General features: G+C 40.5%; 1 protein-coding gene across 1 annotated transcript in view; it reads right to left on the bottom strand.

Moving 5' to 3' along the window:
• oprm1 (opioid receptor, mu 1) overlaps positions 1-25,056 on the bottom strand; it is a 28,798-nt gene extending 3,742 nt beyond the window's left edge. Inside the window, exons 1-5 of the mRNA XM_069144429.1 lie at positions 24,264-25,056; positions 3,387-3,730; positions 1,781-1,956; positions 739-917; positions 175-358 (exon numbers count right to left, since the gene is read on the bottom strand). Coding sequence (XP_069000530.1) covers positions 175-358; positions 739-917; positions 1,781-1,956; positions 3,387-3,730; positions 24,264-24,517 — 1,137 coding nt within the window. The 5' untranslated portion in view covers positions 24,518-25,056. The remainder of the gene's footprint in view (positions 1-174; positions 359-738; positions 918-1,780; positions 1,957-3,386; positions 3,731-24,263) is intronic.
• Positions 25,057-25,326: the final 270 nt, after the last annotated feature.

The raw sequence follows: 25,326 nt of genomic DNA, 5'->3' as shown, positions 1-25,326 counted from the left end.
TCCATGCAGTCTGCTGGTTACCTGGCAACTTATGCTAAGCTAACCAGCTGCAAATTATTACTTCAAATTCACTATTCAGGTAATGATCTTCTCATTTAACTGCTGAAAGAGAGTGAATGACTCCTAAAATGCCCGACGGTCCCTTTAAACAGATAGACGTACTGGTACTACTACCTGTTGATTGGACCTTTCCCCGGTGTTTGCACTGATGTGTTCGCGCTGCGGCTGCTTGCGGCTGGTGGCTCCGGTCCTGGATGAGTTCTGCATCTCCAACACCGAAGGACTCGGGGTGCAGAATTCACGGAAACAACGCTTGAAGTTCTCATCCAGGTACCCGTAAAGAACCGGGTTCAGACTACTACAAGGAGCAGAATCAAGGTCCACGTTTAACACTGGAAAAGCCAAGAATCAACTCGCCAACATCATTTTCACTTTTATATTCAGTATAATGTAGAGAGTAAAACTACAGACCACCTAATTCATTGTAAAAAAAAAAAATGTCTTTCATCAAATTTTAAAAAGTCAAATTCACCTTTTCTTATAACTAAATCACTAAGAATATGAAGTTACGTAAGCCTAATCAGGCCTTTCTCTCCTAAATAATAACACGGAAAAAAAATCAAATCAGTTAGAAAACTCAAGCAAACTCTCATATTATTACTTTAAAAAAAGATTTGAATTATTAACATTAATATTTTCAAATGTTTGAAAGTTTCTTTGTTCCTGCGGGGTGCGTACCTGTTTGTGTAGCCCAGTGCGATGCAGAAATGCCAGGTGATAGTTTGCAGCGTGGAGCTGGGGATGTTGATAAGAGCTGTGATGATGACAAAGATGTGGATCGGGGTCCAGCAGACGATGAAGACGGCAACCACCACCAGGACCATGCGGGTGATCCGACGCAGGTTCCTGTCCTTCTCCTGTGTGTGTGTGTGTGTGTGTGTGTGTGTGTGTGTGTGTGTGTGTGTGTGTATGTGTGTAAAAGAGGTCGGTAGTTAAGTATTGGAGATAAGAGGCAACACAAGATGGGAAAAATGGGAGAAGGCGGAGTAGGGGAGATAATAACAACGGAAGAAGGAGAGTGGACGATAAAAGAAGAAAGAGAAGGTGGAGGGGGAAGATATGGACAGAGAAATAAGAGGATGTATGAGGGAGGATGTGAGCGTATCAGAGGGTAATTGGACAGAACTGAGAGATCTTTTTTTTTTATTTCAAAAAGACTAAAAGCTTGAAAGCAGTTTGTTTGTTCGACTATTATGGTGAAAATAGTGAGCAGCACATAGTGGTTCAACCGTATTTGCCCCTGGAGATGACAAAAAAACATTCTAGAAATGTTCTATTGCTGCTTCATGTTATTTTAAAAACAGTTTGAGTGGTGAAGCTCAGTGCCAGGCAATATTTGTTAAATTCATGATGGGCCAATGCCATTTAAAACAACTGCAGAATTTCTATGCTGCCAGGGTTCAGGCCTGTGAGTGCTCAGGTTAATCAAAACTCAGCCACAACCGCAGGCTTTAGTTGATTTTTCGCTAATTGCTCGGTCTTGAGGGAAATGAGCACACCGTATTTAAAAGCATGCTCTGGGCATTCTTGGATTTTGCTTCATTAGTTTGAATGATAAAATCAATTAGCTGTTGGGTAAATAGCAAAGGTCATGTAGTTGGTAGACCAAAGCTTTTAAAATTCCACAAACTGATCCCTTTGGCACAACATGTAGCAAAATACCTGAATACACGCACTAACTGCGACTCACATTTGTGAAGGAACACAATTTTTTCTTTACCTGGGAGCCCGATAACATGCGCACGCTCTTGAGCCGCAGGATCATGAGGCCGTAGCAGACAGTGATGATGAGGACGGGCATGATGAAGGCAAAGATGAACACGCAGATCTTCAGCAGGGTGTCCCAGTACCAGGAGGGGTGAGGGAAAATCAGCTTGCAGTCAACAATGCTGGAGGCTGTGCAGAGTGAGGAGACAGACGTGCATATATATATATATAAGTATATATATATATATATATATATATATATGTACACACATTTATTACATACATGCTCACAAGCTTTTTTTTATTCATTTCCTTTTCACTTGATAACCTACAACAGTCCCTCCAGGAAATTGCCATCCTACGATCACAATATTTATATCAAATTCAAACAGTCTCTGCATACTTGCAGGAACTTTCAATTTTGCAATATTTCTGTGATTTTTCTATTTACTCAAGCATTTAATGCCCTTATTTTAACTGCGGACGTAGCCTATGTATTATATGTTAACTTTGAGCCAATGGTTCTCTAAGTTGAAGTAACATTTTTCTTTGAGGTGCAGCATGCTGAGAGGAAGTGAATATGTATTACTGTTTATCTGGGAGTTAAAAAAAAAACAAAAAAAAAAAACAACCTCACTAATAACTGGCAGAAAAGCCACTGCAAAATCAAGCATTTTTGATCACAGCAATCATAAAAACATCTCTGAAATGTTTAATCTGTTTTCAGCCAAACGGTGAACTGATTAGTAAGTGTAATATTAGTATTTAAGCGCTGCAACTTGTCAAAGTTAACTTTTTAATAGAAACAGAATTATTACATCCATTAATCATCAAGCAACACAGTTGAGGTCAACACAGGTCAATGTGTTGCTTCTGCAGCCTCACAAAAACAGTTTTTTAATAAATGTGCTGCGATGAACTGAACTCTTCACTGAAAATGATGTTCGTGTGGAGCCGAAATAAAAATATCTTAAAGCAACTTGTCTTGCTTACGGCTTCACACATCTCATATTACTTTCTTTTCACCAGCATGGAATCGCATCTCCGTAATTTCAGTGGCAATTCTCTCTTCATTACCACTGCAGTTACACGGAGACATCTTGTCAGAGAGGCCAGTCCTTGCAGGCAGGACAGTTCTATTACTCAAAGCATTTAGCATGAAATAGTTGTGCTAGATGCCAAATTGCTCTTTAAAGCTGGAATGAAAAGACTGAACTGGACTGTTTCTTACTGTTTTGTGCTTTCTGCACTTTCGGTGAACTCTACAAGGACAGAGACGAAAAGAAACCTTTTTGCGACAATTTCCTATGCATGGCTGCATTAATACTACTTTGTATTGTTTTAGTTTTCTCTATTCGTTTCTTTAAAAAGAAAGATGATGAATGAAATGCGCAGAATTTACCAGAAAAATGTTACTTGCCTTTAACATATTTCAAGAAGAGCTAATGTGATCTGTTCATTGTAGTTTTCTGAAAGGATAGCTAGTGTATCTAATTGTACTTAACATCCTAAATGGTTAGAGATATTTTGTGTAAGTTCTATTCCTTGTAAAATTATTATTCAACAGTTTTACTCAGAAGCGTAGGATTAATGGTGCGCGTCTGCGCGCTCGTGCTTACGAGTGGTAGAAGCCATGAACATGACGGGCAACCCGATGGCCGAGGAGAGAATCCAGTTGCAGACGTTGACAATCTTGGCGTTGCGTGGGGTCCTGAAGTCCAGCGCCTTGACGGGGTGGCACACGGCCACGTAGCGGTCAATGCTCATGGTGGTGAGTGTGAAGATGGAGGTGAACATGTTGTAGTAGTCGATGGACATCACCATCTTGCAGAGCATGTCCCCGAACGGCCAGGTCCCCATCAGGTAGTTGACGCTCTGGAACGGTAGCGTGCTGGTGACCAAGGCGTCGGCCAGAGCGAGGTTGAAGATGTAGATGTTGGTGGCTGTCTTCATTTTAGTGTACCTGCACGGAGAGTGTGGATTCATTATAAGATAATGGGCCCCTGGGTACGGACATGTGAAAGGGTCCCCCCCGGCCCCCCGCTCCACCATGGCAGCAGGGCATTGTGGGTCTGTTTGTAGTTGTTTCTGTCAATTTCAGAGCAGAAAACATGATCAGGCTGCTCGTACGTTTTTACTCAGCTTTGTGACTTTCCAGCATCACCAGTCAGGACCCCGGATCCCCTGACCTTTTGGATCTGGTAGGCTCATTCAGTAATTCAAGCTTGACATTTCAAATTCAATGTAAAACCTTCGGGCTCATTTCAGAGCTCTGTGCCTCTCTGATTCCACAAGATACTGTACACACCAACTCCAGCAAAATGTACACTTAAATGAAATGGCCTTTTGAAACATTGTAAAAGTTGCCTTTTTGCATCTGTGAAGGACTACTGGCTGTACAATATGCAAATCATCCAAACAGCAGCAACATAAATGGATCTTAAAAATAACAAAGAAGACGGCACCACCAGGACATGCGTAAAGGTCTTTTAAATACCATTTGCAGAATCAGAATAAGCAGTTGACAGTTTCCTTGCAACTCAAAGCTGGTTGCAATACCAGCAGTAGGTACTGTATGATCTGGGCTGAGGTTGTTTTCGTAGTTGTTACCAATATCACCTGAAATGACTCTCCATACCAGTTTTAGTATCACGGCAAAAAAACGTAACCAATGAAATGAGTGAGTTTCAACGTGAACTCTTTAGTTTGAAAGAACATTCCAGGCACAGAAGTATGAAGGAGCCTTCAAGTAATAGTTAAGTCAAAGAAAAAATAATTGTATTTATTGGCGGAGAATTCTACAGTACTGCAAAGTCCAGCTGCCTGAAATAGGAAAAAATAATGGAAATAAAAAAATAGCTTTATAAAAAGAGTGGCATGTAGCCTTCAAGCATTTAAAACAAACAATACCATGTAATACAAGTCTGTGAACTTATGGCAGCATTTGGACAAACAGGTTGATTAAATAAGACTCCTTCGAGTGTCAACCTTAAGTTGAGCAGTGGCACCTAACTTTTACATAGAAATGCACCACACCCAGGCACAAACAAAGAACTGAACGGTAATGCCGGTACGGTAGCTGCTCCTAATATCAAACAAACCTGAGCAAGCTAACGTTGCATAAACAGCTGTCACAGTTTACGAACAGTAAAGGCAACATTCAGGCTTCGAACGTTGTGACATGTTCTTAACTTAAATTTAACATCTAAAACGCTCAGCTTGATTTCCTTGTACAGCTCTGCATGCCTGTTTGTGAGGTGCTTAGATAGATTTGAATTGTGTCCTCCGTTTGTTTGAAACTTTTGGTCATCTGCAACTTTTCCACGATCATGGCCTCAAACACAAACAACCTGTTACCACAGCTGCACCAAAGTATCGCTTCTTGTGACGTCCTAAATGTGGACAGTGTACCCTGGAATGTTTTGTAAAAAGGTTTAGGTGGCCTGCATCATCTACCAGCCTATTTTAAGATAACAGACTTCTTGTTGAATCGGTTCGAGTGGCTCAAGTTAAGGAGCTGCGCACAAGAGTAAAACCCCAAGAATCCCTCAGACCGTTCAGAGGATTGTGCGCTGAATGTTTGATGAAATGGAAATCATCACAAATTCTGTAAATAGTTTCTTACAGAAAAAAAATGTATTAAGTGCTTGTATTTTTTATTAAATATCTTGTGTTCATATGATGGAACAAAAGTAACCACTAGGGCATAGACATATTGACATTTTTGGAGCGTTACATAAAAGACGGCATATAAAAGTCCCCAAATTGAAAACCCCAAATAGCCTAACTTCCACCAAATTGACTGTTAAAAAAAAACAAAAACTCAAAGAAGATTACGGTTAAGTAAACCGGCTCCTTTGTAGGTTTGTCATTAATCAAAGCATTTTTAAAGACGGTCTCTTTCATAGTATTTCAAATGTCCCTTCAATCAATATGGTGGGAAACTGAGCAAAGAGGAGAGGAAGTTCAAAGAGAATGGAGGATTATGGAGTGTTTATAGAAAACAAGACGAAATCGTTTGGATCCATGAGCAGCGAGAGGAGAGGACAGAACGCAGACGACTGAAGCTGCTCGACTGTTTAGAGCTCTTGTCAGTAAAGAAATATTGGATGTCCTCCCAATGAGGCAAGGGTGACGCTATATCCCGTCAAAAACAAATCTGAAATGATTTACGTGGTATCTCATAACCCACATGCCCAAGATGGCATGCAGTGTTTATTGGAAATGTTTAACATGTAGTGATAATGATGGGAAAAGTTCAGCCACACCAGTTTAAGACCACGTTGTAACATTTTATAAGAGAAGTCTGGCATTTACTGGAGCTGTTTTTGTCTTCTGTAATGTTCCATATAAGAAGGGTTCCTACGGTTGTGTTCCCCAACGAGGCCCGTTTACCTGCGAGCTATTACAGAGCTCCTCAGAGTGGCATCATAGAGGAAAGAGATAATCAGCTCATATAATGAAGCTATCGAGTAGGGATGTGCCATATCACATTGCTTACAATAAAACCGGTGTATTTTTCAATAAGACAGAAACAAATCACATTGTGATAATGGCAATAATCTGACTTACTGAAGTAATGACGTCATACAGATGTGCAGCGCACCCGCCAGACATACGTCTACAGTTTATCCAGCAACTAGCGCGGCTGGAAGCGTCTGTATTCTACAGTGAGGTTCACTGAAGGTCGTGTTCTCTGACCTCTGTTTGTCCTCTACGTGTTTCGCACAGGGAGTCGCCACCCCTGCAGTTCCCATGAAGCTCCGCAGACGCGGAGCGAAGCACAGGCTCAGGCCAACAACTCCACTTGTTATGACAGAAAAGATCAATAATTGCCCAAAAAGAATTAATTAATGGTCATTAAATAATTTACGTCAACCCTAGACTTCAGAAAACCAGGCCTAAAGTTTTAGCTTGGCTTAGCTTAGCATAAAAATAACAATTAAGGAACATTACGCTTTTTCATTTCAAAAATGCTAAAAGGTAACGAGCATCAAATTTGTTGGGCTGTTTCTCAGCTCTGAAGAGTTGCGCTAGATCTGTTGCTGCCTGCAACAGACGGACAATGAGAGTCATGAAACATCCCCGCCTAACTTTCCTTTCACAAAGTGAACAAACACGTTTCCCCCAAAACGTCCAACTGCTCTTTAACTTCAGCTCCAAAGCACAACTAGGATTGTATCGTCGCTACACTGTTCCACGTAAAGATGCACATCCCTGCTGTGATCTTATTGAATTAAGTTGAATACACAAAGCGACAATGAAGACATTACACCCTCCGGCCTTCACTTTATTAAACCCCGGCCGTCAGTCCACCATCGAGGTAATTTACGTCTGTTTTGTTCTCGCACTCTCCGCAATAATCCCAAATCCTCTTAACAACTAGACCTGACAGTTAGTTCATTAAATTCTGATTACCTTTAACACTGACAGCTCGGTGTGTTTTGTTATTTCAGACTTTATTTGCACGGGGACCGATGAGACGCTGTACGACGCAGTAAAAGCTGTCACTCTGCAGTGCACTCTGAGTGGTGTGCTGGAGCTTCAGGTAATTTCCAACATCCCGTTATTGTGACCCCTACGAGCCCGCTTGCGGATGATAGCTCGGGCTTCTCCTGTGTGCTGTATGTGTCTGAGGCGTAGCCATGTGCATTATATGCCGGTGAAAGGCCTCATCTCATCTAAATGAACCGAATGGTTTTTTGTTTTTTTTTAATAATGAGGTTTCAGTTTTAATTCATGCGTTGTCCTCGAGGTTCGTCACACTGATCACCCGTTTATAGTCAATATACTTTTTATTACATAAAGTGACTAGATTGCTTTGAGTATTTGTAATTTGGATCTCAAAAACAAAACAGCTTTTGCTACCCAGATGTTTGTATTAATCCCCGTGGAGTAGAAAGCTTGAGCTGATCTGCTTGTGTTGCACATGTAAACATCTTATTCTGGTTTCGGAGACCTTGATAGGGTCTCATTCTGGTTTTGAGAAATTTGATAATATAAATATAAATATAAAACCAGGATACTGTGACATGTAAACACCCGATCCAGGTTTGGGAATATTCTCTCCTGGTTAGGATCACAGTGGCTGAGATGGTGAGAAATCAGACGCACAACTGTTCACACATGACCATGTATACTGGGATATGAATAACTGCATAATCCATGTAAACACGTATCCCAAACGATCAAAACCAGGACAAGACTGAGAATTGCGAGGCTAACGCTGACAAAATAGCGGAGAGGGACTGTACTTTGTTCAGTGAAGTGGAACTCTAATCTGCTCTTTTCCACTGAGAGTGTAATAACAGCCATCAGCTCATAACAAAACAATGGCCTCCAAAAGTGGAGTGATGTTTTAGCTACTTCAGGGATCAAAAACACGATAATGACTCAAAAACAGGGACCGGCTTTAGCTTTTAACTCGCATGTTCCTGCAGGTGTGATTGACTATCAATCTGTCTCTTTGTCACATACTGCGCTGCCAAGCCGCTGCCAAGCCGCTGCACAGCTGACGGTCACCTTTTTCAAAAAACTGGTTGATTGGCAGAAATCAGGGGTGTACCTAACCATTAATTCAACCTTTCATTCTAAAGTCTTCTTTCCCTCGTTATTTGACTGATAAACAAGCATGCCTGTATTTTGATGGTTTTGCTGCTGACTTCCCCAATTTCTCTTCCATTTATTCTAAATAGTTTTTTAAAACACAAAACACTCTTTTGTCAATCCTTTCTATTTACCTTTATGTAGGACTAATTTATTTTGCCAGGTACATTTAAAGGGGTACATGCAGTTAATTTCTGCCTGTATTTTGTTTAGTAAAAGTAAAACTCAGTTGCTATAACCATAAAAACTGTTCATTATGTTTAAATTGCTGTGATTAGATATCGGTAAAAAGTGTTTTGAAATTTGTTGTGTTGGAAGATATGTTTGTTAAAATGTTTCCTCATCGTGTGGATTTAAAAAAATTCATTCAATTGGCATTACATTTCAATGAATACATACTTTTGCAGAATATACAGGGAGACACACCCGCAGAGATTTCATCAAATTTAATACACTTTTAGCAGATGTGCTTGAATGACTTCTGTTATATTAATTAGCAACATGGAGTTACAAAATTATATTTGCTGCGGAAATTACACAATATCACTGGATAAAGTTTAAAATTAATAATTTTCGTACCAGCAGCAATAATAGATAAGTATCATTGATAAAGAGGAGACAGATCTCCCACAGAGGGTTTCTCATTTTCCAAAATAACTTTGACAACTCGCATAAACAGAAGATAAGGTTAATGTTCATTACTCTTCATTATATTTCAGTAAACAGAAGTAAAAATGTTTACAGAAAATATTCAGCCTCTTGTTGACAGGAAGTGACAGTGATAAGGAAGCCACAGAGAAACCGGACAGAAGTAATTTTCTGACAAGTGTAAACCTTCATTATGCAGCTTCTGTGAATAAACAACCTTCATCAACAGAAACTTACTGGACCTCTAAATCACAGAGGCAGCGGATAGATGTGCATAATTGAGCTTAAAATCATATAAAGCAGTCCTTTCAGTGAGAATGAATAATTCATAGCCTTCCATCAAGTCCAGACGCCCTCTCATCCCTCCTGTTTCTTTAATATCCTTGTTCCTTTTTAAATGAGAAAAACACATTTGATAATGAATGGAAATTTGCGAGACAATTCTCATAAAATGCAAACTCATCACACCTGCCCACACTTGACAGAGAAACAAGGCGTCTTCTAGGATTCATTATTCAAACATTCGAATCATTTCAAGGTGGTCAAACTGTATTAATTTCCTCATTTTCATAATTTTCCATAAAGTGCTCTATAACAGCTGGCAGTTAAAAATTGGTTATTTTGATATACACAAATTGAGCAGAGCTTCATGTGGCCCTTTAATAAAAAAATGTTTTAATGATTAATGACAGCATGACAAATTGATAAAAAGAAAATTAGAATAACCTCCAGCCTGCCTTACTAATGAGCCTCATTTGTTCCTGAAACTGTAATTTAGAAACACGAAATACCTATTTAATGGATCTATTCTTCTGAATAAGAAGTGTTTCCTGTTTTGGGCCCTTGTAATGTTAAAATGTCACCGGCAGTTTGAGCTGGCTACTGAACTTCAAGAATAACCTAACCCAAATTTTGATAACTGAATTCACATTTTAATTTTAAAAAGCATAACTTTTGCTACATTTACAGAGGAGTATATCTCATCAGTGTTAATGCGCGACTGAATTGACCATAAATGGCCTTTACTTGGGCCCACGTAGATCAAATCATTTAGGGGACATCGGTAAATTGTATGATCTACCAATAGTCTGCATGTGAGGTGTTTAGGGGGACATCTGTTAATTGTAGCTACAGAAAACAACCAGACTTACACTTTCCCCCTCTAAACTGCATGAAAACCAAAGATCTGTACTTGAATGTGACACGTAATGTTCTTTTTCTTAAAATGGATTTAATTAAATTAGTAATCGAAAAGAGTAAAAGTCAGGAACTGGTATGAAAGTCAAGCTATCGGCACTGATATCAAAACTTTTTGAACGATACCCTTCATGCTATACATTTAGATTTTGTCCGTAATGTCTGTACAAATTTCACGGAAAAGTCATCCCACCGTAGCTGCTATCTCTTTAGAGCTATACTGCTGTAATGTGGCTAAAAACAAGGAAAAGAAGGGAACCAACAATGTAAACGTGCAAAGCATGAATTTGTGTAAATACTCTGACTCTCCATTGGTGGCAGTAATTGTTGCAGGTGTTGTCTGCATAATTGTGCTGAATCAGGCTAACCCCCGGTGTTCAACAACAAAGGATGAACACCGGCTCAATTATACCTCGCTACCGATCATGTCTGAGTCTCGTTTCCTTCTGCTTTCATTAAAGAAACACTGAGTGTGTCTTTTGACATGGACTGTAACTGACGTTAACACTTGAAAATGCATTCTGCCCTCACAGCATGTTCCCTGTTCATGAAAATGGTGCACAGCGTGGAGCCGTTCACATGGTCCTGAATGTAAATTAGTTGTTAACTGTGTTGCCACATGCGTGTGTGTCGTGTTTCACTGTGGCAACAACTGTGACCAGGCCAGCGAGAATCATAAAGCAGGCGCGATTAACGTAACATGACAAAATAGGAACATTAAACTTGCTGTTTGTTGTATTCATTCTTAGGCTTTAATGTTTCTGTGTCAATTAAAGAAATCTCAATTTTAATGCAGCAGCGACGAGAAACCTTTTATTTCTTTGTTGGCGAAAACCCGCGTCATCTACAAACTAGAACAGACACCTGGCATTTATGTTTGGAAGTTTTGGTTGAACATTTGGTGTTTTTCAAGCTGATGCTGTTCAATGTTTTCAACATCAGACAGTCAATATCACCTCCACTCTTGTATAATTCACAGAAGGGTTACATCTTGATAGATCAAAAAATAAACCTCAACTCACCCCAACCTTTGAAAATGTGTTAAATCTATGAGGAAAAAAATTATAATACAATAATTATTTATTGTATTATAATATTTACAAGTGAAAAAAGATTAATTATGGTTATATGCCCTGTTCTTTGCTCTAAAGTAAACATTTCCTCAGAATTTTGGTTGCCTGCTTTGGTGATCGATGTGTCAAATTGATAATCTTGGAATGATAACAGATATTAAGAGACTAATAACTTGGCAGACATTTAAGGCTGCACTCTGAGAACCGGTATTAGCTTTGATTTTGAGCAAGCCAGTCGTGAATTGACAGTCTTGTCCCCATATTTCGACAAATGTCAAAATCAAACCCACACACTTGTGGTCAACAGTTTGGAACAGAAACTGATTACATTTTATGGCTTTTAACCAAAACATAATTCATCATTAGTCGCAGAAGCAGGCCAGTGTGTTTGCAGCCTCGTGTTTGATTGATGAGCTGCTGCTGGCTTCAGATAAACCATTAAGTCCCGGCTGCAGAAACAGAGGCTGCTCATGTGAACACACAGCTGTATGCCTCCGGCTCCGACCAGTAACACTGTCGATGCACACTGTGAGGAGCGTGATGGATGGGGATGCTCAGGGTGTAACTGTGTGCATGGCTCACTGCTGGGCATGTGTTTCTGTGGCGAGCAGTGATGGGATGTTGAGAATTGTCCATGCTTTTACTGCATGTGTCTTGTGTCAGGAGAAATTCTGTTTACCAAGAAATCCATTGAGTATATCCGGTGTCATGATATAGTTCATTGGAAAATCTGGAAAGTAACCAGACGGGATTTGTTGGACTGAATCAGTTAATTAAAGGATCATTCCAGTTCATTTCAACATGCTGTATTTTGTATGTTTCGGGGTCGACCCGACAAGGCCCACTGCTAGAGCCGCTTATTTCGCTAGCTTCCATTTGCCGTCTTAAATAATGTTGTGCGAGGCGTCTTTTTTCCGCCACGTCCTCGAGTTAACACATGACGGCACAAAATAAATTTGTTCTGTTTTTGTTTTGCGTGTATTTAATGGGGTCGTCATTAGTATCTGATGTGAGTCACAGCTGTGGTCCTTTGTGAAACTGCAAAGTCTCTGGAGCTAACGTTACTTCAGGGATTGAGAGTTTCAGTATTCCATAAAGTTTGCCTCCACAAAGGATTATTCAAGTTTAATTTAATTCTGCTATAAAAAGGTGGCAATGACTTGTAAGGTATTTTATTAAAGATGAAGTAAATTATGCTCTATGTAGCACGTGAAGTAATAGAACGCTTTAAAAAAAAGAAAACTTGCAACTCTTGATTGCCAAACCTATACTGTGTTTTATCATTGAATTATTCATCTTAACAACCACAAGGCATGTGTAGATGTTAAAAATCCCCTCACTCTTAAGTGAGCGGTATGGAAGAGCCTGAGAGTGATGCACTAGATATGGAATTGAAAAGGAGAGAAAATGTAAATAATACAGTATAAATATATTTGTTCCATGTCGCAGCCTCGTGTCGGAAAACACTGAAATATATATCAGGCTTTAACTGGTAGAGGCAATAGATAAATTGCCTTTCTGTTTACGTGGCAGTGGATAATTAATGCTTTATTAGCGTTAACCCTGTTTGCAAACCATATTTCCCTTGTGGTTGAAGCTGAATTGCAGTAAACTGAAATTATTATTATTATTATTTTTTTTTTTTTATACTCTCTTGGAAATCATTTCAGTAAATGGAAATCATTAGACAGGCAGAGCAGGAACCTCGCTACAGTAGAGACAGATCCCAATACACACTTAAAGTAATAATCTAGAAAATCTTCATTTAAATAATGTCTTGTTGTCCTGTTAAGTCACAATCTATCATTGAATGACGTAACACAATAGTGATTGAGCCTACGGCTCACTGGTGAAAGCTCTTGTCTTTGCAGTATTACTGAATTACACGGCTCATGTGTCTGGTGACATTCCAGGGAAAAATCACAAGCGGCGCACAGTGACGGACACATTTCTTCTCACCCGGCAGTGGTTGTTCTACCAGAGAGGGTAGGCGGAGCTAACGCAACACGGTATTCAAATTACTTGTGTGTAAAGCGGCAAACTGACTGTGAAGCAACAATGTTTGGCTCACTGGGAAATAAAGTCCATAAACACATCTGAAATCACTGTTGGTCGCCACAAGTGCATAGTTGTTTTTTTTTTTTTTTTTGTTTTTGTTTTTTTTTAATTTTGCAGCCAGCACCTAGTGGCCATCAATAGTATTGCACTTCAAGCTCCTTCTGCATTGGCTTAACTTCTCTGACCAGGATTGATGTGAAGGGCTAGCAAGTACTGAAAGCCAGAAAAAAAGCTTTCAGTTTATTAACTAGGAACTGACAAACCAAAATAATCCTGGCTTGTATAAATCTTAGGATATATTGACACCAGTATGGATAAATGGTTCAAAAGACCTTTAACTTCAACACAGATTTAGTTATATTTAAAGACACTACAATTGTCATTTGAATCCAAAATACGTTGTTTCTATAACCTTAACGTATTTTAACCCAACCCATGATCTTTCCCTTGTCAAGCCATGTTACACCTAATCCAAACAATTTTTCAACAGCGATTTGTGTGTTTCAGCCTAGTTGTATTATTGTCTAGTTGAATTATTGTCTACTTGAACATGTCCACAAGCCAACAACATTGATTTTAACTATTATGTACAAGACAGGTCGTCTCTCATACCAATATTGATGCTACTGGCACCCTGTAATGCTATTTAAGAAAAACCTCAAAAGCAAGACTTAAATGGGTAAAAGTCAAAGCGGCTCTTTACTTGACTAAAACAGCTTTCAGGGACGGGTGGTCAATCGACAGCTACAGACAAAACGGAAAAGGAGAACAAAAGTCAAGGGGCAAAAATCAGGTTCAAGAAAGGTCAGAAAAAAGATAGAGCGCTAGAACTATCAGTACCAAGACGGTCTGGCATCTGACAGGCATGAAAAGGTTGGTACGTGTATACTAGAGCAGTAATGAGGGAATGAGCAGCAGTTGTGCAGGAGGTCAGATGATGCAGGTGGCAGGAACACACTGATGTTACTGACAGGGAAGATAGATATGATCAAAGTAAGAAAAAGTATTAGAAAAATCATCCGAAGAACTTTTACATTTCTTCTGCAGGATAATTCTTCTGGTTTCCTTTCCATCTGTACAACCAGTGTGTATGCGGCTTAATATTTAACTTCTAGCAGAAGCTTAGGCGGGTCAAGAGGATGCTTTTATTCTTTTTTTTAATTAACTGCTGTGCAACAATTGGACAGTCGTCAATAGTCTTGAATGAAACAAAAATCCAAGAAAGGAATAAAAGCACACAGTAATTGGGAACAGGCAGGAAGCGTTCTCGAGGCACAATGTTGAGTAGCTGATAATGGGCTCTCATCACAGTCTGGAATCCAGTCTTAGAAACGTGGGATTCAACACAGTCATGCAGAGAAAGATTCATGGGTTTTCCATGCCGCACCATGTCTGATCTGACCACTTCATTAAACACATGCACCTTTTTATCCTTAAAAACTGTGTTGTCATAGAAACTCTCGATGGGTGAGGAAATTTGTAGTGCGTCACAATGAGGAAAAAGGCGTCATTTAAAGATTGATAACTTCATCACAGTCTGTTTCTGCAGAGCAATCAAAAAGGAGAGCACAAAGCAGCGGGCCATGTGTGCAAACAGTGACAGTGATGTCAAGCACCAGCCATATGTGGATTAGGGCTGGGTGGAGTGGAGCCAAAATAGGAGGGTGTGGAGCTTATGCATCATTCTCTCAGCCTAAAATACTAAGGTAACATGTAAAGTGTGTTTTAGGAGCAAAAAGTGACAACATGATGCACCGGTTGCTTTAATCTTACATTAGTATGGAAACTTCACTCCTCTTTATTAAGCAAGACACAACAAGCACACATTTTAAGTAATAGATATGATCATTAAACTTCCTCAACTCATTACTTGTATTAAGACAATTATTCAAGGCAGTGCAAGTTTTCTGAAATGTTAGATTTGAATGTGTAATATATTTATTGTCTTATGAAATATTTGCTAATTTGCATACATTTCCAAAGTAGAAATCTGAACCCTGGATGAAGCCAGGTTCAAAATCCTTGTTGACACATTAAAGTCAATGGTTTTCACAGAGGGGATTATGAATATGCCTCTTTATCACTCCATAAATCTGAAAATACTTTAAAAAGCCATAGAAAAGATTTTGCCATGTTTTTACGAATAAAATGAAATCCGGCAAAGATGATATATAGACAAACCCCTCGGAAAAACGTTCAAGGTATAAATGTGCATAAAACGAGAAAGTTTGCAAGTGCCACTGCAATTAAGATTTAAAGCTTGGAGCCTCCGGAAAAACGGCCTGTAAAGATGTGTATTGTAAAATGAACTTTGGTGAATTTAGAAGAAATCTGGAGAACCAATTACACAACATGTACTACAAAAAAGACCTAACTGTATACTTTAAATGTTTTATTTCCACCAGTCTGAAAGAGATCTTGTCAAAACAAAGTAACCCAATATCTCAAATTGACCAGCAGTGTCTCGACCTAAATCCTTTATTTAAGCTAACTTACTTGCGTTATTACATTAACGCAGAGAGCAGACAGACAAACCCGCTGAATAAACTCATAAACCTAACTGATCAAAAGTACAGAGGATTGTGTGTTTGCATAGACGCTTTCTGTGCATGTGTGTCTCGGTATACCGTAGCAGTCGTCTCTGAAATTGACGGAAGGAGCCTGTATTCGTCTTGACAACACACATTTCCCGAGCTGTCACAGAGCATCTGCTGTGACTCACATACACACTGAGAAACAGATGTGTAAACACACATGCACACACACAAAACTGCCAGAGAAACAGAAGGGATTGTAAATCCACAAGACTACCGCTCAGTGAGACAGATGGACAGTGTTGTGACAGATGTGCTCCTCAGGTTAAAGGTCGAGGTGATGCAAACACACAAGACCCCACTCAAGTAAAAACCCTGTTTATACTCTTTGCAGAGGCTCGGTATGATTTTTCAAGGACAAAAACAACCCAATTAAGGCATTTCTGTCTATTTCCCACTGTATTGCATTCTATCCGATTCAATTGAATATTGCTGTCTATGAGCTAAAACCTTCCTTTAAAGGTATTTACAGGCGTCCAAATATTTTTTCGAACCGTTTTTGTTGTCACGAGTACTTTCACAAAGAGCGCGGATATTACCTGTCGAAAAAGTTAGCAGTTTATGTACTTTACTTTTGGAGGTAGTAGAGTTGGTCGTGAGCGGGAAACAGTGTCACAGCAGGTTTGGTTAACAAACCAAATGAGGAGGAGCAGGACAAAATCTTCAAACTGGATGATGTTGAAACCATCATTTTTGGAAACGAGAAGCTGATGCGAATCTATTCAAACCTTTTTTTGAACATCTGACATGATTTCGCTTTGCTTCCGGTATGAATAGGTTGATGGAAAATATTTGCAGGTGAGTGTTTTGCATTTTGGGGTTTATTCCTCCTGGCCCGCGGTGTGTAATGGCCTAAAGGTTTGTCTGCGTTTTTTTTAAACATTTCTCTCAATGTGTTAAAATGCTGCCCAGCCCAGTTAACATTTAAATCAGTAATTCAAATGCATTCCCAGCTTAGTTAATAAACTCGTACCTCGTTTTAGTCCCACACAGCTGGTGTTTCTGGCTACATCTAACATACCTCCCTTGCCAGTGTAGGCAGTGGGAAACCAGTAGAGGGACGGCGAGAACGAGCAATGAGGTTGCTTTTAATCTTTCGGAAGGTTTAATTCTGCCTTTCCCTTTTTTATGATGTATAGCGCATAAATTGTTGCCTTACCAAAGCAAACACGCACCAAGTTGATGAGAATATTTCCTCCTCTCTCCCGCCTCTGCATGACCAATCATGTGCTCGGTGATGGAAAAATGTGATAAAAGCTTCCATCAACGGTGAGAGGTGACATTCTGTATTGGAATGGCCGGCAGTCTAGGCTGGACTGAGAGCGATGGAAGGAGATCAATATCCATGAACACACAAAGATGGACCCTAGTGGGGATAGAAACTCAGCAGTGTGTTTTAGTAGCACACGTATTTTCATCCGACTTTGAGGGCAGAAGCTTCATGTCCCTGAGAGCTGATTGTCACATTCATTTCAACCACGGATGAAAGAATCTGTAGGAAGTGACAGCAGTCACGAGAGATTTGGATGTAACTGTCAAAATCATGGAATATAGACAATTAAGAAAGCTGAAATTGTGGTTGATATGCAAATTGCTATGAGATGTTAATATTTTGACAACTATTCGTAGGATTTACGTTAAAAAATAAAAACTTTCAAAGAATGTGCACCTATAAATGAGTATTTTATTACTCAATTGTCCATCTTGCAATGAAAACTACTTCAATTGAAAGTTGGCCCAGTTGAAGAGAAGCTCAAATTTAGTTTGCAAAACATTTCGAAAAACCTCTAAATTGCAATGACAAATCGAACACATTGCATGTATTCAACAAACCACTGCAATGTGTTCTGTATGTGGGTTAGACCATCTCTGTCCACTTCACTGATTTATTTCCCTAATGGTTTTCCATGTCCGCAAATATGACGAATGGAAATAGAGAACCAACCAAGGTTCAAATCCAGATCTGCAGTTTGTTGCTTAGGAACACTGTTTTTAATGTGCAAAAGACATTTTTCGAAAGGATCTCTTTGTGCCCCCGAACCATGTCAGGAAGTGCAACTGTTGCGCACAGCAGTGGAAAGGTTTGGCGGCTGTCAAACTGTAATGAATTTCTCTATGCATGAGGTTATCGGTTGACCTTTTTCGTATGTTGTGTTTGCTCATCTTAGGGACTTTACGACAATAAAGTATTCTTGTGAAAAAAAATCACGCTTTTGATAATTAAGAACGAAAACACCTACAGAAGAACAAAAGCTGCTGATACTTGAAATGTCAGCCTTGATGAAGAAAAGACAGAAAGACACCGCACCACAATCTGGGTGAGTGAGTGAGTCACTTTGGAAATGACAGATGGATAAAAGAGCCAAGAGCTCCCATCAATCAGCGATTAAAAAAAAAAAAAAGAGGATTTAATCTGTCTTGTGTTTAATTGATCATCATTTCTTTGCTCTCCTTCTAAAGCCCAGTTCAGACCAGAGGCCCGTGGGGAGATAAAACGTTGCAGGGTAAAGTTGCAGCAGTGGCCAGACTAAGGCTGGCTGATGTTGTCACTTGTCGTCCATTCACAGTTTTAAAAATGTAAGGCATGATAGTTTGTGTTTTTTCTGCTCATTAGAAAAGAGACACCACCTTCTCGAAATGACGAAACGGCTCCAGAAAAAGATGAGAGAAATGGACCAAACGGTATGGATTTGCATTAGCTACCTCCGCTTAGACACCCGTGAATGGCTCCAAATTTTCTACCCTCTCCTTTATTTTATAAAAATTTTTTTATGTTTTCGCTGTTTCGTCACAAAAAAAAAAACAACAAAGCAAACTGTTGTAACTCACTGTCACTATATGCATCAATGTTTTTAAATTATATCCAGCTACTGGAAAGCCTGAAAAGCTTGGCCGTTGAAACGAAAGTACTCATCTCGGATGCGTTGGTGTAAACCGCTGGTTTCAGAATGTTGCAGAAGTTGTTGCAAGTTTCAAACCATCTCGTCGTTAATCGTTGGTCTGTACTGGTGCTACCCTTTTTCAGTTCGTACAGCAACAATGACAGCAACAGTCCTCCAAAAATTACCTTTTTATTTATTTATTTTTTTCCCCTGAGGTCCCTTTAGTCGGCACATCCTAGTTAAACTTTCCCTTAATGTCTTTGTCTGTCTGTCTTTGTTGTCTTCCTGTCTTTTCAAACCAGACTGACAGCACTTTAATTCCCCAGCAGTGTCCAGTGGTGTTACGGGGCTCATTACTCACAGACACACACACGTAAGAAGGGCAAGTCTAATTAGCTCTCTGCACTCGTTACACATAATTGTCTCCTTAGTAAGACATTACACTCCGTACCACCCCGTTGTGAGCAGATACGCAAATTTGGTAAGAGCAGCATGCAGAGTTCCCTTTTCTCCGAGTCTCACAGTGTGCTGTCAAACTACCAAACTGATAATAATTACGATCGCTGAAAGTCAGGCAGCTTCGGGTAAACGCACCAGTCAAATAATGAATCTTCATTAGCAGCTGATGGTTTTATTGTTGCCGAGGTCTGACTTTAGTCCCTGATTACATTTGTCGCATTTTATTCCAGGTGGGCTTGTCAGTACTTTAAAGCAAACACGGTAATTGGCGTATAAAATTGACGTGCGAGCGGTAATTATCAAGCTGTCCGCTGGTGATCGAGTCCAGGGTACACAATGGCTGAATGTCTCGTGCTGTGCAGCTGTTACAAAAGTGAGGTCAGAGCATCGTGTCTCAGATGTCGGCTGTGAGGAAGTAAGAGTTGTACGTGCCCCCAGTAAGGTGTGCTGCATGCAACTCGGAGAGGAGTTGATACGCAAACGTCTGCTCTTGTTTCAGTCGGTCTACCTTCTTTTGCGTACGCCTGGAAAAAAAGACTCCATATTCTGAACTCTCCTCCTGGATGCCTCCATCACTGTCTACGTGTGAACGCCCACATAAGCAGAACTCACATTTATAATGCATGAGGATGTTCATGAATTCACATGAAAGCTATATGGGCAGCCAAAGACCTACACACACAGAGAGGGGAGTTCAAGAGAGGAAGTCAGTGATGCTGGGGGACACTTTTTTTTTTTTTTTTTTTTTTTTTTGCATTGCCTACCCAGTGACTAATTTGTGTTAATGAGGGAGAAGTCATTCTCTTTTATCCCACACAACCCAGCTCCTGTTAATTGCAGTTGATTACTGTCATCTGTAAAACAATTTTAAGCATTTAATTGCAGTACTTCCTAGTTTTGGGTCCCAAACTCTGATACTTTTATGGCACTGACTGAAATAGATTTTTGGCCATATGTCTGTGCTGCAGTGACTTAAGGCGTCTCTGTGTGCATCCTGACAGTTCGCTTCTACAAATAGCATGAGATGTTTAGGGAACATTGTTAAATTGTAGCATCTAGCGAGAACTTGAACACATGACATCTGTAAATTGTTGTGTTTTGCTGTAACTTGCATGTAAAGAGTTTAGGGAACGTGTAAATTGCCACAGAAAACAACCCGGCTTACACTCACAAAATAGGTATTGATCAGGAACTGGCATCAAAGTCAAGGCAACAACACCAGTGTGGAAAATTACAGAGCACGACTAACTCCAAAAATGCAAAATCTTTGTTCTGCATAAGGTTTTAAAGGAGAGGCTCACATTTTCCAGGTCTATCTTAAAACGGACTGGCCCATGTCACAGTAAAAGCTGATTGTTTGCTTTAATTATTCCACCTGTTCATTTAAGAAATCATCCCAATGTACTAATGTGCCATCATGCATTGCGAAGTTTAATATGAGGCTTCTGCAGTCTGTCTGAAATAAACCAATCAGGTGTTAATCTTCAAAAGTTACAGTCGTTTTAGTGTGCGTCTCCCCTGCAGTGTTTGCCTCCTGGGGGATGATAACACATAAAGAGGAAATTTGCTACTAAAAAGACACCCACTTGATTGTCTAACCCACTGAAAAGTCACATTAACTTTAAAGGAACTTTACAAGTAAGTTATACATGAAATGAGGATTTTTCTAGCCCTGTCGCTTGCACTGAAAAAAAGAAAAAAATATTCATTGGAAATTATTTTAAGAAATGCTGTCGAGGTCGTTGCTGAGCATTAACCTGGCTGCCAGGTGACTAAAAGTTATTTATGTGCATTAGCGTGGATCTAAACTATTAGTCTTTTGAACCAGATTGTCGTCGTAACTTCGAATTTCATGTGACTGGGTTCAAACTCTCATATGAACAACGGGGATGGTTAGAAGTTACTTTGACTTTCAGAGAGCAGAGTCATAAACAATTTAAGCTGCAGAATTATACAACATCACGCGTGTTGCACAGGTACATGCAGTACAAAGGAGGGGTAAGAGTAGGATGGGAAATAGGATGGGAAAGGCAGGGGTTTGGGGAGGTGGTGGAGTCCCTTCGCAGTCATCAAGCTCCAAACACCTCCCAGTGTTTCCATGGTAACAGGAAGTACTCTGAACTGATGGCGAATCGCTCGTGGAGCCCTGCGGTTTCTGTTCAACTGGGATTGATTTTTCCAATTGAACGTGCAGTTCTCTGGTCATGTTTGTTTGCTCACAAGAAGTTTGCGGATGTTTGCAGAGTTTTGCGGAGGGGCACAAAGAGAGGTATCAAAAGGGCAGAGAGAGAGAGAGAGAGAGAGAGAGAAATGTTTTATGGCTTTGAGGTCATCATTACCCGACTGTAAGGGAGATAAACCATCTCTCATCCAACTGCTGTCGCTATTTAATCGAGCCACACCGAGTTCAAGGCCATGACTATAAAACGGAGGAGAGAGGCTTCAAGACTGCATCTCCATTAACCAGTAAATATCCACGGTGTGTCATTGGCTAAATGACAGTTCACTCTCAGTCAGCCAACGGAGAGGAAAGACCAAGAGACAGGTAGGAGACAGAGAGAAAGACAAAGAGACGGATGACCCTGATGGATTTTGCTTTTCAGAGGAATGAGACAAATCCTTAACTTTCCTCGCAAATCTCTTGAAGTCTCTTTAGCTGAAAAATTCACAGACAAAATTCTGACAAAACGTTTCTTGGTTACAAAAACAGCTGCACCGACTCCCGGTTCTATGTCAGGATCAGTGCTGATACCCCTTTCATTACGGTTGGCAGAAGGCAAAGGAATGGGAGGGTCATCCTAAATGTGTTCAAACATAAATGATGACAAGGGTAAAAGTTCAAGTAATGCCCTTCACCATCTATCATGTCCTTTGCTGACAAACCACTTAAAAATACACAATGCGAGCCAGTTCATCAACTCGTACATCTTAAACACAGACAGGTGCAGGCATATATCTCCTCATTAAAACAATACTGGTGCATCACTTATTTTTGGAAAGATGCTGTCTCTTTGTTCATTTTGTTGCTATGGAGGCACCAGGGAGCAGATCTACCGCAAGTAATTTGGGTTAGAAAGCATTCAGCATGCAGTAGATTCTTTACCGAAACAGATGCATTTCAGGATGCACTCAGATTGACATGAAAGTGGATTGATGTGTGCAGTCTGGCAAGTAAGCATTCATCTGCACTAAAACTGTGGACAAGTGAGGAGAGGCGAAGGTGTAACAAACTAATCACGCTATAATAGACACCCACACTGAAACTCTCCTGTAAAGGGGTGGGATTGCAATTTCCAAGCTACTGAAGCACCTGTCACCTGACGAGTTCAGCCCAGCAGAGCCACCGCTCCGCCACTACTTACTGACTATCAGAGCAATAAAGTGGTTAATCACCTGGTGGAAAGAATGAAGGCTGACCGACCTCACCTTTATCGCTGTGCTCCTCACACACAAGCTTTCTCCATCAATCTTCCTCTCCTCAGCACTTCCGCTCATGCCCAGCTCTTTTTCAAGTGCACTTGTTTTGCCCCTTATTTTCCTGCTCCACCTTTCAATCCTCTCCACAAAAATAGTGGCTTTTATAATGTCAAGGACCTTCATCTGGACTGACGTAGCATCAGCTAGGGGGCATTTAATTACAAATGTCAGGTATTCATGTTTAATTAAAGACCAGCAAAACCCTGCTTCTCACAATCTAATCCACCTCACTGAGCAGATATACTGCAATTAACACAGTGGATGATTTAAAAAAAAAAAAAAAATTTTTTTTTAATGTAAATGTACTGCAGCTTGCCATGAAAGTGGATTCTGCTCGATTCCCTCAATGATTATCAATTTGATTTGTTTATTGCATTAGTGTGTGAAAACAGGAAATGTCCAGCTTGTGTGAGACTCAGTAGACATTTCTACTGAGTTATTTCTGCCTGCCAGAAGCCTCACCCAAATAAGTTGACATAAGCTTATTTACTGTGTGAACGGACAAAGAAATCAGAAGTCTCACCTCGTCTGTACAAAGAGGAAGTGGCCTTGACATTTTCTCATTTTGGCCTATCTACCACTCATCATGTATTATTACCCTTTACTCCTTGTGACAGGTGATTAAAGAGGATAAAAGCTTCCTGTGTGATGGGGATCTTTAAAGTGTGACATTTGTTTGAAAAAGTTTCAAATTCTAATTAATGAGATGTGAACTAAGTGGCGTTTATTTGGCCTAGATTTAGTAGGAGGAAGCCATGGAGGACATGTTGGAAGAGTTTGTCCCTTTTTTAAATTTTTTTTTTTTTTTTTTTTTTTTTTTTTTTTTATTGTTTTACAGCCCGAAGAGTCACAAATCGTCTCACCTGAGAGCAACTTCCAGCACTTATCGGCTGTCTGCCAGTTGTGTGTTTTAACAGCATTTTAGAACATTTATGGACTCATCTAATTTGCATGACAACACTGAACCCACTGTGCAAATGAAGACAGCTGCATCTAACGAGCTTCGTGGTGCATATTGTTTTTGTTCAGCACTCACATGGGAGGAAAATGGCTGCATCAGCGTGATTTTTCACTTTTGGTACAGGACGGTGTGGGGGAAACAGGCAGATGGAAGAGATATTGGCTGTTTTTGTTTGACAGTGAAAAGAGGTATTTTTGTGCAGCAGCTTTTCTTCCCTGCGCCCCATCGCTCTGCATGCGTTCTGCGCACTGGAGCAATTTGTCCCCCCCCCCCCCCCCGTTGGAGTTATTTTACGCACGAACGGCAGCTGTGCTGGAAGCGCTGTCAACAGTGCATTCACATGGGCACACAAAACACACACGCTTAAACACACACCTCTACGTCCAACATGTCCAATACAGCAACAGGTTAGAAGTCGAGAGAAAAGAACACTAGTTTGTTTATAAAGTGTAAACGGCCTAATTATGTGTCAGGCTGAAAACACCACTCATGTCAGTGTTTTGGCGAGGTATTATTTTTTTTGTTTTTCTCTCTGTCTTACCTGACGATGATATACATGACCAGCACGTTTCCAACCAGCCCCACCACGCACACTATGGAGTAGAGAGCGGTGATAACAATCGCTATGATAACCGGGTTGGTGTCGTCGTCCGGGCTGCCGGTCCGGACGCGGTCCTCTTCGCACGGCGCCAGTGAGAAGCTCGTGTTGTCGGTGAAGTTTCGACAGAAGCTGTTGTTAAACAAGGGGAGCTCGCTCCGGTACTCCGGGTCCGAGCCGTTGATGGCGCTCTCCATGGTCCTCTCTTGGTATCAGCGGTCGGTGCTGCGCGCGTTTTGTCACCTCTCAGGTGTCTGTTGGCGGACTCGGCGTCTGCGTTGCCCCGCTGGGTGCTTGTCTCTCGATTGGCTCGGAGAAGCGCTGCGTTTTTACAGGCGCGGGACGGACCGCCGGTCACGTTGAACCTCACTGTGTTGAAGAATGCGGCGTGGTGTGTATGTGGTGTGTATGTGGTGAGGGTGGACGGCAGCCTGCGCGAGTTTACTGACGACCCTCGCGCGGCACAGCGAGCCTGCACGGGACAGAAGCGACGGCGTGAAAATGAATCAGTTTGCTTCCTTTCTTCCTTCCTTCCATCCTTCAGTCCTTTCTTTCTTCTCTCCTTCCTTCCCTCGTTTTGCTCACATGTGTTTACTCCTTTATTCTTTCCTTCCCTATCCGTGCTACTCTACCTCCTCCCTTGCTTCCATCCTTGCTTCCTTCCTCCCACTTCCATTCTCTATTTTCCTTCATCTTTGTTCATTCCATTCATTCTTTCTTCCTCTTTGCTTCTTCTTTCTTCCTTCCATCTTTCTTTTCTTCCATCCCGTCTTCTTTTCTTTCTTTTACTTACTTTCTTCTTCTTATCTTTCCGTACTTTCTATCCTTCTTTGCATGTCTTTTCATCCTTTCTTGCTTCTTTCCTTTCTTCATTGCTTCTTTTCTGTTCTTTCACCTCCCTTTTTTCTCTTCTATCTCCATTCCTTCATTCTTTCCTTCTTTTTCTCTTCTCCACTTCTTTCCTATCATCCATTCCTTGCTTGCTCTCCTCCTCATTGCTTTTGTT

The sequence above is a fragment of the Embiotoca jacksoni genome, unplaced genomic scaffold, assembly GCF_022577435.1.
Source record: "Embiotoca jacksoni isolate LCO1_2020_lvr unplaced genomic scaffold, fEmbJac1.0.p SCAF_12, whole genome shotgun sequence".
Classification (NCBI taxonomy): Eukaryota; Metazoa; Chordata; class Actinopteri; family Embiotocidae; genus Embiotoca; species Embiotoca jacksoni.
This window is presented reverse-complemented; position numbering and strand designations above follow the sequence as displayed.